This window comes from Boleophthalmus pectinirostris, unplaced genomic scaffold, assembly GCF_026225935.1.
Source record: "Boleophthalmus pectinirostris isolate CB_2022bp ecotype Guang Dong unplaced genomic scaffold, ASM2622593v1 HiC_scaffold_14, whole genome shotgun sequence".
Taxonomy (NCBI): Eukaryota; Metazoa; Chordata; class Actinopteri; order Gobiiformes; family Gobiidae; genus Boleophthalmus; species Boleophthalmus pectinirostris.
Window position 1 is genome coordinate 17,462,835 of NW_026571047.1, and position 12,133 is coordinate 17,474,967.

The following is a 12,133-nucleotide window of genomic DNA, read 5'->3' on the forward strand; positions in this document are numbered from 1 at the left end:
TAGAGGCCAGACATAGACGTAAGCCTTAAAGCTACCGATGTTTCTAAACAGTAATAAAATCAAATGCAAAAATAACTAAACTATCTATAACTATAGATAGATAACTATCTAAAAATATCAAAGCATAAAAAGCAATAATGATTTTCTTCTCAATGTCATTACTATGATAACTTACCTGCTTCCAAAAATGTCTCTCTCTTCATCATGCACACGTGAAGATTGAACACAAGTACTTTGAGCAGAGCCATAGTTTCACCTATATTCAGAGCACAGAAAATAATGTTAGAAAACAAAACATTTGTTTGAGAATTCACGCTATTCACAGTAATGTAGACTTTTACATACAAAACAAGATCCATGCAACTAGTGTTTTGATACTAAGGAACAGACTCGATACTCAATACCAATTCCAAGACCATGGTGATAATAAAAAACACAACTCAACATATATAGCTGTGTAATCACTCAGTCGTCCAGGTCCATGGGTGTATCTGTCCCTATTCAAATAAACCAAATAAATATATACATTGTTCTGATACAGCTCTAGATCATTCTAAAGCGGGACAAGAAGAGGTTCATTTCGGTCCTGTGAATGTGACTTTTTTAGTATTGATATTACCTCAAATGAGTATCAAGTGTCGATACTAGTTTTAGTGTTGATTAGTATCTGACATTTAATAATACCTTTTAATTTTTACCCTAATAACAATAGCACATTATCAAGAAAAAAAAAAAAGCCTAAATAAAACCAATTAAATACACTGCTTGATCTTACACTTACACACTGATGCGATGCAATTTTCTGCCAGGCGGGGTTTAAAATAGACCCATTGTCAATACACAATTAAAACTATGGAAATAACACCTTCAGAACAGCCTCACTGCACTATGATTCATAATCATTTTCTCGCAAAGTTAGACAACAGAGCAACACTGAACAATGCAAGTGTCATTCAAAAGTGACGGACAGAGAAACTGGAACAAATCGTGTTGAAAAGATGACTCATAATCATAACATAAAAATATTTTGTTTGATATTTTAATTAGGCGTAGACTGCCGTATATACACCTATGCTTTTGTCATTTGTTTTGTTTTAATCACCAAATCTAAATATAACTTCACAATTAACACAGACACTTTGATCTTGGGCTGAATTTTAATGATGACACAAAATAGGTCAGGTAAATATCTGTTTTAATGAGTGAAGGCATTTTTAAGTCCCTATTTCTCATCAAACATATGGTAACTACTGTTGACCTTTTAATCAATAAGCAGATCTCAGGCAAATGAACATGACATTTCATTTCGTTCTTGGATTTTATGTGAAATATTGCTCTGTTCTTCAGTGCACGGTTTATTCACGTTTCTAATCTGGATCTTAAAGCTTTTTTTATCCACCCAGCTTTCTCTCACAGCTCTTCACTTGCTCTTATACACTGAACAGCACAACAGCATACAGATAGTGCATAATATAAGTAGCCTCGTTCTCTATAAGGGGTTGAGATACTCTTCGGAGAGACTATAAACCCGGTGAGAAAAGGTTTGCGGTTTAAAGAGTTCATATTACACTATTTTCTGATCTATGTTATAATGTTGTTTCCTCATCAAAAAAGTACTTTTGTTTCATTCACACATGTTTAACACACAAACCCTGCATATTTAAGCTGATTTATTCTCTCAGAATAGCATACGCTCTAGTCCACCTTGTGATGTCATGCAGAAAGTGCTGCACTTTGTTTTTAAACTCCATACACCTTCACTAGAATCATGCCGATAATTTCAGAATGGCCTTTCTCTATTGAACTAAAGATAAAAGGTAGCTGTTATCTTGATATGACATCACAGGGTGGAACAGAGCATTTTGAGTCATGTAGACAGACTAATAATGGAGCTCTTCTCAAACATGTATGAATGAAACAAAACACAAATGAAGGTGTTTTTGATAAGGTAACAACATTCAAACATCTCCAAATGTTTAAAAGAGACAATTTTGCGTGATATAGAAAGCTATGACATTTTTTTGTTGGAGGATCATATAGCGGAGCTCCTCACTAGAAAAGTTAAAATGCAACTTTAAAACACAACTCAAATAGATCTTTTAGGTATTAAACAAAAAAGTTTCATTCCTAAAAGCTGCCATTAGCGAGTTGCAATGAATTACACGGCGCATAGTGCAATAATCTGCAACTGATTAATAACACAATATTTCTCCCACTCTGTTCCCACAAGTTCAAACATGAGGGTACGCAGAAAACAGAACTCTTGTGCACTTTCTTAACATAGTGATCATTTCAAAAGTCAAATGTATATGATTTTATATGTTGCTATTTTGATTCATGTCCAAATCTTACCATTGGTCAATTGCCTGCCTTTTCTCTTCATTATAAAAGGCGCGCACGTGTTCTGGTCTTCCGCAATTTCCTGGTCACGTGAGGAGATAAAACATCTCCTCAAATAAACACTTACATGGCCTTTTTTATTTACTTATTTAAAAACGAGGTAAACTAGGCATATTTGAATGTAAATCAAACTTATCTAAATAACTTTCTGTGTAAGTGCAATTGTTTTAACCACTGGGTCAGACAGAAGCATATGTTCTCACACAAGCGTATCTCTGCAGAATTAAACCCGTGACTATAATCACTGTGAAGTCTTCCTGACCCATCCCTCCTCTGGCTTTTCTACCCCATAATTTACCTGTCCATCTAGGCCAATGGAGGAAAATAAGTTACCATAGCAACTCCTCCACGTGCTGCTGAGATGAGGACTTGGCGGGCGCGCGCCCGTGCTATTAACACGCGCACATGTCCACGCGGGAGAGAGAGGGGGGCACTTGTGAGACACTCGGGGGAGTAGGTCAGCGGAGAGGCGGCCACAGTGCTGCGCTCAGAGGCAGGCAGCAGAAAATGTGTGATGTGCTCTGCCCCGGACGGACGGGGACTGCAGAGAGCCAGAGCGCCCTAACCTTGAGGCTCTCTTTCATGTTGTTCCCACTACGAGCTTAGTGGCTTCGTTAGCATTCAGGGCAGGCTCTTTTGAGTTTGACTTTTTGGGCTTCATAGCATTGCCATTATGGATTGACTGGTTCTTTTTCTCACAGTGAGGCGTGGGCACACACAGGCTGGTTTAGGCTGTTCAGGTCACTGCTCTCTCACTGTAGGTTATATCTAATTGCAGACGGATGTATGGGAGCAGCTGTCTGTGGTACTCGACTACAACACCAATAAAACTTCGTAATCCCTTTTTCCTTAGCAGTGATTCTATTAGGCCTCTTACGGTAACTCATTTTGAAGTGCAATATATCACTGAGGATAATATAGACGATAAACGATGATACTGAAACAATTTTATGTCACTGTCCCAGTAACCCTTAAAGCAGACATGTCAAACTCAGGCCCAGGGGCCAAATTTGGCCCGCAATATAATTATTTTTGGTGCGCGAGATCATATCAAATATGTATTAGAGCTGCCCACCAGCTACAGATAGACTGTAGAGACATTATTTATTTAAAATGGTGTTATTATTATTTTACTTTATGCTTGTTCTGGATTCAATATTTAAGCAAAACTATTATTAAACATGTTTTTTAATAAGAAAAGGCTTATTACATATCTCGAAAGAAAAGAAAACATGCAGATGTTGTTGAAATTTTTCAATAAATATTTAGTTTGTCCCATGACTTAGTCCCATGACTTTGTCCCAGTTTTTTATTTTGGCCTCTGTGAATCTGAGTTTAAGGCAAGAGTGTCAAAGGTTCTTTGTGTAACTTTCCTGATGGAGGGTCTGTCATCTGATGTTTTTTCAATGGAGATGTTATTGCTTTGCCTGAAATGTTCAACAATAGCATTACATTTATCCATCTTGCACTTATTTAATTACAGGTGTTTTTATTGCTTAAAAAATTAATGAGCAGTGTCGGCTCTTCGCAGATTTGATGTGTAACTTGGCTTGGTGGTGTCACTTTTTTGTCTCTATGGAAATAGATACGTTTAATGCAATACTGTGGAGCATTCTAGACAAAACAGCAACATACCCATGAAGATGAGAAGGTAATGGACCCTCCATCAGAAAAGTTACACAATGAACCTTTAAGGGTTACTGTGACAGTGACATAAAGTAGAATTGTCCCAAAAAAATATTTAAATGATGATGATGAAGAGATAATAGCTGGAACATTCAAAGGATAGGCTTATTTTAGCTCTAGAAAGGCAAATTTTCATGTAATCATTCACATACTTGTGTTAAACTCTTTTAATAATAAAAATATATATAATGTGAAAATATTTATTCAACAAATAAAAGTGTATATTTGACAAAAATTCGGAATAATATACAACAAACCGTGTACTTGATATAAAACATATAGGAAACCGATACTGTATAATAGAAGTATTTTTAACAAACAAAGATTAAAATAAACATATCCCCAAATGTTAATCTATTCCCCATTTCAATACAACATCTGTGCAAAAACTGCGCTGGGAGAGTGCTTTGGCTGTACATAAAAATACCCAATAAAAAAAAAAAAAAAAACACAACAATAAAATATTTTTGCTACATGATCGCAAACTGGGCCTTCTTGATTACTTAAGTACCACAAACAAAAAGGTTCCCAAGACAAGATGTAAACTCATTTCCTCACATTGAATCACTGCACAGCGCCCTCTCGTGGCCACCGCAATAATATTCACCTAATGGATCGACTTGGGACTTAAGAAATCTAAAGTAGTCATTTGAGGCAAAACTCTGTCTTGTCTCAAGTGGCTTATCAAGCAGTCTATAGAGAATGCAACTTTTCAGGGCGATTAAAACAATAATAAAAAACTAACCAGAGTCAATCTGCAGTTAGTGAAATATAATTAAAATGAGTAATGAGGCTGTTCAGACAATGCAATGTGCCAAGAATTTATGAGGATATTTTCAAAGATTATACTTCTAAACATTAAACCAATTGTGTGTAAACAAGTATGCGTGCAGTGAATACTTTTTCCTTTGAGACAAGTGCCCAATAAAACTGCATGTTTATTGAGGATACAATTTTTGAGTCTGAACAGTGATTTTGAAAGTTCTGAATTTCCATGGCAATTATGTATTTCTACCATGTCTTCCAAAAAAAATCTTGAACACCCACAATGTTTCACATTTGGGTCCATGAACAAATGAGCAGAAATTGTGATCACACAGAATTCATTTTCACATGGATGTGAAGTAATTGCACTTGGATGGGGGACGTGATTCATTAAGGGCCCTATATTACGCAAAACTGACTCTTGTGAGCTTTAAGCCATGTTATAAAGTTGTTCTCTCCTCAGAAACATGTCTAAAGTTGTGTTTTGTTTCATTCACACATGTTTGAGTAAGCCTTTATTATTAGTCTGTCTATATCTCCAAAGCTCAAAATGCTGGTCCACCTTGTGATGTCATGACGTGTTAGTCTTCAAAAGCTACCTTTTACCTTTAGTTCAGTAGAAATTGGCAGTTCCAGGGCTGAAATGATCTGAGAAATTCCTTACATTATCACATGACATCATAAGGTGGGAAAAAAAAGCATTTTCTGTTTGAGAGAAGAATGGTCTGCATGTTAAACAGATGTGAATTACAAAACACAACTCTAGGTATGTGTGTGATGAGGAAACAACATAATAACATAGAAAGTCAGAAAATAGCTTAATATGGGCTCTTTAAAATTAATTAATTGGTCCATTTATTTATTTACTGACCCAGGACAGGGGCGGGGTCAGAGAACACAGACGCAGGGGTATTTGAGGCACACTGGGAGTGTGCCTTTGTTGATTTGGTGAAACTCAACAAGCTGCAGGAGGTCGATGAAAAGGGTCACGCCATCGTCCATAGTGTAGTACTTTCTGCCATCTTCTTCACACTACAAGAGAGATACAAGTTATTATGTTGGTTTTGTGTAATGAGTCTTAGGAAAACCTGGAGGTAGCAAAATTGGAGATGCTGAAAATCTCATTAAATTCAAGGGATCAGATTGGATAGTTCTAAAAATAATTACATCCATGGGACAGCGTTAAAAGTAACACATGGGCCCGGTCAAGCAGAAGTATACAGCAAGGCCAAAAATTCAAGTTAATGAATCTGATATAAAAATGTATTCAACAGATAGCATATGTACTCTAGTTTATGAAACTTTACCTTTTTTCTGTACCATTTTTGGTTCTAAAGTTACATACGTTTTAAACAGACCATGTATGCAACATGGAACAAAAATTATTTCCCAAATTTCAAAGACCTGCAAATCATGTAAATAAATTGATGTATTTCATCATATCTTGTGTTATTCCATCTTTGAACTGTTGATGAAGGTACATGATTTTTTTTTTTAAAAAATTATATAAAATGATAAAAATTTGCTTGGAAGGACTGACATATTTTATAGAAATAGTTACCTTTCATTTTGAAGTAATATTAAAGTATTTGGAAGAAAAAAGCTGACAAATTATGCAAAATCATGCACCTTCTACTTGCTTGCACAATTTTCCCTCCGTTACCAGGACCTTTTTTATTAAAAAATCTCATTACTCAAAAAGTAAGAGGTTTTTCAAACTAATCTGGTACCATATGGTAGAAAACTATATTAAGCAAATATTCAAACCAGTGTGTTAAGGATATGTAAGTGAGAACCGGTAGTTATCGCTGTTTGTATTTATTGCCCAAAAAGTGCTGCATATTTCATTCCCTCCGTTACAGACATGAGTTTTTACATTTTTTGTCAACAACTTGAAAGAATATCACAGGTTTAACTTTACCCTGTTGGAGTGTTAACTCTTTCCTACATTCTGATACCTTACTTATTTCAATAGTCCCTCTAGTTTCTGAATAAGAGCTATTTGAATGTAAAAAATCTGCCCCTGTTTCCCTCCGTTACCACTTGACTGGACCCAACTGCTTTTGGTGATGTTTAAAGAGCCCATATCATGCTATTTTCTGATCTAAGTTATAATGTTTCCTCATCACAAACATACTTGGAGATGCGTTATGTTTTGTTTCATTCACACACGTTTAACACACCGACTCTGCATATTTAGGCTGAGCTCTTCTCTCAAACTGAAAATGCTCCTTGTGATGTCATGTGGTAATACAGGAAGTGCTCCACTGTGTTCTCCATAAACTCCATACTTCATATTCCTTCACTAAAATTATTTGGATAATTTCACCCCATGATTCGCCAATTTGTATTGAAATTTACCTTATGTTCAATCTGTTAACTTGAAAACTACCACTTCATGACATCACAAGGTGGAACAGAGCATTTTAAGATTTGGAGATGTAGACAGACTAATAATAAAAGGTTACTCAAACATGTGTGAATGAAACAAAAATAAATAATGTAATATAGGTCCTTTAAAAAATTACTAAAAATGCTTAAGACACAAATTGGTTATGGCAACCCACTACAAGGAGCTCATTCTGCTTTCTAATTGGTTAATCCACTTGACACAGTTTGTAAAAATGTTTTGAATTGAACTGGATAAGAAATTAAACTAATAGAAAAAATATTTTTGATCTACTTGGTGGTAAATAAATACCAAAAAGATTTATAGGAGAACAGGTTATGAAGGTGGTTAGTTCATAGTTGTAATTGCTTTGGATAAGTAAAAACAGCAAATTATACGTGTAGCAACTAATGCATTGTATCTGTAGTAACATTGATTTTTTCCTCGCCCACTCTCTCGTAATTAAAAGAATGCAATTACTGTTATCTTGATCATCTCTATTGAAAACCACCTTCATCTGCAAGGTTATTCATACTAAGCAACAATAAGTGAAGTAACATTTCTCCTTCCTAGGTATGTAGACGGGTTGTATTGATATTTGAAAGATTAACAGTCAGGTCTGTGAAACATCTTGTTTGTAATGCAGCCACAAGAGGCTACAATTCTTAATCCTTAAAGGGCACATATAACTGATCTATGTTATAATGTTTCATCATCAAATACATACCCAGAGTTGTGTTTTGTTTCATTCCCACATGTTTAACACACAAACCCTGCATATTTAGACTGAGTTCTTACAGAAAACTCTCCAACTTGTGATGGCAGGTGGAATACAGGAAGAGCTCCACTGTGTTTTTAAACTCCATGCACCTTCACTAGAATTATTTGGATAATTTCAGCCATAGAATTGTCAGTCTCTATTGAACTCAAGGTAAAAGGTAATAGTTAACTTGAATCCTTCATGACATTTTGGGCTTTGGAGACGTACACAGACTAATAATACTGTGAATGAAAGAAAACATTACTCCAGTTATACTTTTGATGAGGAAACAACATAACATCACTTAAAGATCACAAGAATCAATTTAGTAATATATTAATTAAAATGATTTGGATGTGGATCTAGTATTGTGAGATTTTGTGAGATATAGATACTTTTTAAATAAACAAAGAGGTCAGAGATATGAATGAAAATAAATATCAGTTTTTGTTACTATCATTATAACAATCATCTGATGCTAATCTTGCAATCCATCAGAAATGTTGTAACATGTGATAAAAATACTAATATCTTTGCAAAACTTGTGTGAAGGGTATACTATCTTGCCCACCTATGTTTTAGCATTTTTTATGTAACCCCACTACAATTCTGTTGCTTATTTAGTGAAAGAAAACTTGTTCATGCAATACACTTGACATATTCACTGTAATGATGATTAAAAGATATGTATTTCATATTAACTTTGCACATGTAGTGGATTAACAAAGAAATACTTTTGCTAAAATGTGTTTAGTTCTTAAAAAACAGCAATATATTACAGAATGTCATGTGCAATATATTGATTATTGCATCTATTGCCATGTCGTGATAATATTGTATGATGAGCCATGTATCCTATCGAGCCCTACTATACACTGTGCTGTGCATCCATGATCCATAAAAAAATGTGAAAGAGAACTTACAGGAATAACCAGGTAGTGTTTAGTCTTGAGCTTGTAGCACAGCGAGAGGACAAAGCACTGGGCGTGCTGCTGGCTGTCACGAATAAGGAACATCCTATAGGCACAGAAGGCACAGTTTATGGACTAAAATACATGTGACACACTGGAGACACAGAGGTTGACACACTATCATTAAAAGTAATTACATCAGCTACACAATGAGCCATGATACAGTCAGAAGTCTACGTCTACTGCATAGTAACTACAGCAGATAAAGGTAGAGAGTGATTCTTCTGCACAGAATGTGTGAAAAATCCTGATAATTGATAATGTTTTGATATAAACTTGAAAATTAGATCTGTAGAGGCGAGTCGGCTCACAGTTTTTCAATGTATTGTTGTGCACTATGTAGGGAACCATCACAAAATTGATCCAATGTTATTGCTTTTTTTGGAATGTTTCACAGTAGGGCATTAAACTTATCTATGTAGAATATATTAAATTAGGGGTTTCTATGGCTTGGAAAACCCTGGAATACCTTGTAAAACATGCATTTTTACTGTGTGGGGGCTCAGATTTATAACTTGGCTTGGAGATAAATTCCCATACTGTGGAACATTTCAGGCAAAGCAATAACATTTCCATGGAGACAAGCACGTGGCAGACCCTCCTCCAGAAAAGTTACATAGTACACCTTTAAAGAGATACTATACCGACTTGATAGCAATATAATGATTACATTTAAATAAACATACCCATCCACAAGTCCCTGTCTCTCTATGAGTCTTTGGGCTTCAGTTCTGGACACTCCACCGTGAAACCAGGGTTGCGTTTTATGGATTGCTGAAAATAGAAAAAGCAGAGGTCAAACTCCAGGATGACATTTTCCACAAAAAGAGACTAGTGACTGTGAACTTTAAAGTGGACTTACAGGAAGGTCTGGGGCCAGAGTTCAGGTTCGGCAAACTGCACCTCAAGGCCTCTCTCCTCTGTCCACAGACAAGCACAAATACCACAGGTCATAAACTGTACTGCAGCGATGACCCTCAAAGTGATATTAGAGCATTAGAGATAATTGTAGTACTCATGGAATAAAAGCAGAGAAAATACCTGAAGAAGTAGCACTGTACTAGTAATAGCAGTATAGGAGTAGCAGTAGCAGTAGTAGTAGATCAGTGGTGGACAGTGATGGTGCAAGTGTTAATCCCAGAGGTGGGACCAAGTCATTGTTTTGAAAGTCTCAAGTAAGTCTCAAGTCTTTGACCACAAGTCTGAGACAAGTCCCAAGTCAAACACAAGAAAGTCCAAGTCAAGTCTCGAGTCACTGGTCCATAAGTTCAAGTCAAGTCCAAGTCATCTGCTTTGAGCTTCAAGTCATTTCAAGTCTTTAAAACAAAGTACCAAATAGAGCTTAGATTTCTGCAATTTGTATGAATTTTAAACAGAATTTTACTTAAAAAGTCATAGTATATTTATATATGAGTATTTATATAAGAGTTGTAGAAATGCAAATCTTTCCTTTTTAAAAGTCTTGACAAGATCTTTGTGTGAATCATTACGGTCAGATCAGAAAGAATTCAGATTTAAAAGTGCTTAATAACAGTTATTTTGTCATGTAGTCTGCACTGAAATGGAAGGATCATGTTCTCTGTAGTTCTCTTTCACTGTATTGTACTGTATATTACTGTATTGTACTGTATATTACTGTAGTACATTTGAGGATACTCACAGTACTTCAGTTACATCCAAAGTAACAAACAGAGAAGTGGGAGGGACATGTTTTAATTTGTTCCTGTAAAACTGAACACCGTGTTTATCAACTGTAAAGAGAAAAGTATTTTATAAAAACATCTTTTTTAGGTGAAGCATAAAGTCTTCTCAAGTCACAGGCCTCAAGTCCAAGTCAAGTCCCAAGTCACAGTCCATTTTATAAAGTCCAGTCTCAAGTCCTAAAAATAGTGACTCGAGTCTGAATCGAGTCCAAGTCACAACTTGCAAGTCCCCACCTCTGCTTAGTCCTACAACTTTAAGTATAACTAAAAAGATACAATATTTTATTTTGAATTGTTAATTGCTATGGCAACAGTGCTAGATTTAAATGATGCTGAAATCCATGAATAGTAAAGTTATGGTAGGAGCACAAAGCAGTAGTAAATGCTACATAAGTAGAAGTAGTAGTAGTAGTAGTAGTAGTAGTAGTAGTAGTAGTAGTAGTAGTAGTAGTAGTAGTAGTAGTAGCAGTAGTAGCAGTAGTAGCAGCATTGCAGGGAAAGTCGATAGCCCATTACACATAGGAATTTTGACAGTAGCACAATACACATTTATCTTATTTTTGGACATTTCTTAGTCTTACACTCATATTAACCCAATACTGTTGTAACCACAATGGAAACATTTTGTACTTAATTCATTTTCTTTGAAATAGTAATGAACTAAAACAAAATTAGATAATGCCAATCAGTTTGAGCCTGTATTACTAGTTGCAGTAGCACTAGTAGGACATTTTGAGTCGCCAGCTTCCTGTCCCCTGCCCCTCTCTCCCAATGTCCCTGTATAAATTTATATAACTATGCCCTCTAAGCTAGACTGCAGTCTGGACACGCCTGATTACAGTCTCCCTCTTTCCTCTCATCTATCTCTTTTATAGCCCCCTCCAGCTCGCCTCACTCCCCAATCTGAGTCCACCACCGAGAATTGAGTCCCCAGCTGCCACCAAAAAGACAGTTGTGCACATTTATGACTTAAAGTTCAGGGTGAAATGTCTTAACAAGCAGTATTTTATATCAACTGAACGCTGGTGATCAAATGATTGAAAATGCTCCTAATGTTCCCGTCTGGATAGACCACAGCAAAAGATCTGCTTTGAAATCGTCTGCATGACCTAATTTATCATTTTGGAGCTGTAATTTATTACCCTCTTCTGTAAATCATACAATATGTATCTTATTTAAGGACGAGTTCAGTGAATTAAAAGGTGCACTACGGAACTTTCTAGTAGGGGTTTACATGGAGCTGTTCTTACTTAGCCTAGAAATCGCCATAGTAGGACATAGATTAAACTTCTAAGTATTTAATTGCTCAAAATATCGGTCATTCTAACTGGGGTCACCTCTGCGCAGATCTGACCTGTAACCTGTTTGTCTTAGATATATTTATTGTCATACTGTGCAACATTTTAGATGAGCAAATAACATAGATAAGTAGGATGGTGTACTTTTCATCCATTTTTAG

At 35.8% G+C, this 12,133-nt stretch overlaps 1 protein-coding gene across 2 annotated transcripts in view; it reads right to left on the reverse strand.

Moving 5' to 3' along the window:
* The window catches only part of grb7 (growth factor receptor bound protein 7), a 32,928-nt gene that overhangs the window by 4,717 nt on the left and 16,078 nt on the right, over positions 1-12,133 (reverse strand). The window contains exons 12-16 of one of the 2 annotated variants that reach the window (XR_008631764.1): positions 9,834-9,891; positions 9,658-9,745; positions 8,924-9,017; positions 5,723-5,883; positions 176-256 (exon numbers count right to left, since the gene is read on the reverse strand). Coding sequence is in view for 1 of the 2 variants with exons in the window: in XM_020918174.2 (XP_020773833.1) it covers positions 5,740-5,883; positions 8,924-9,017; positions 9,658-9,745; positions 9,834-9,891 (384 nt within the window). In the remaining variant the exon portion in view is untranslated. Of the gene's footprint in view, positions 1-175; positions 257-4,272; positions 5,884-8,923; positions 9,018-9,657; positions 9,746-9,833; positions 9,892-12,133 lie in introns of those variants that run through there. The other variant, XM_020918174.2, reaches the window with a different exon arrangement.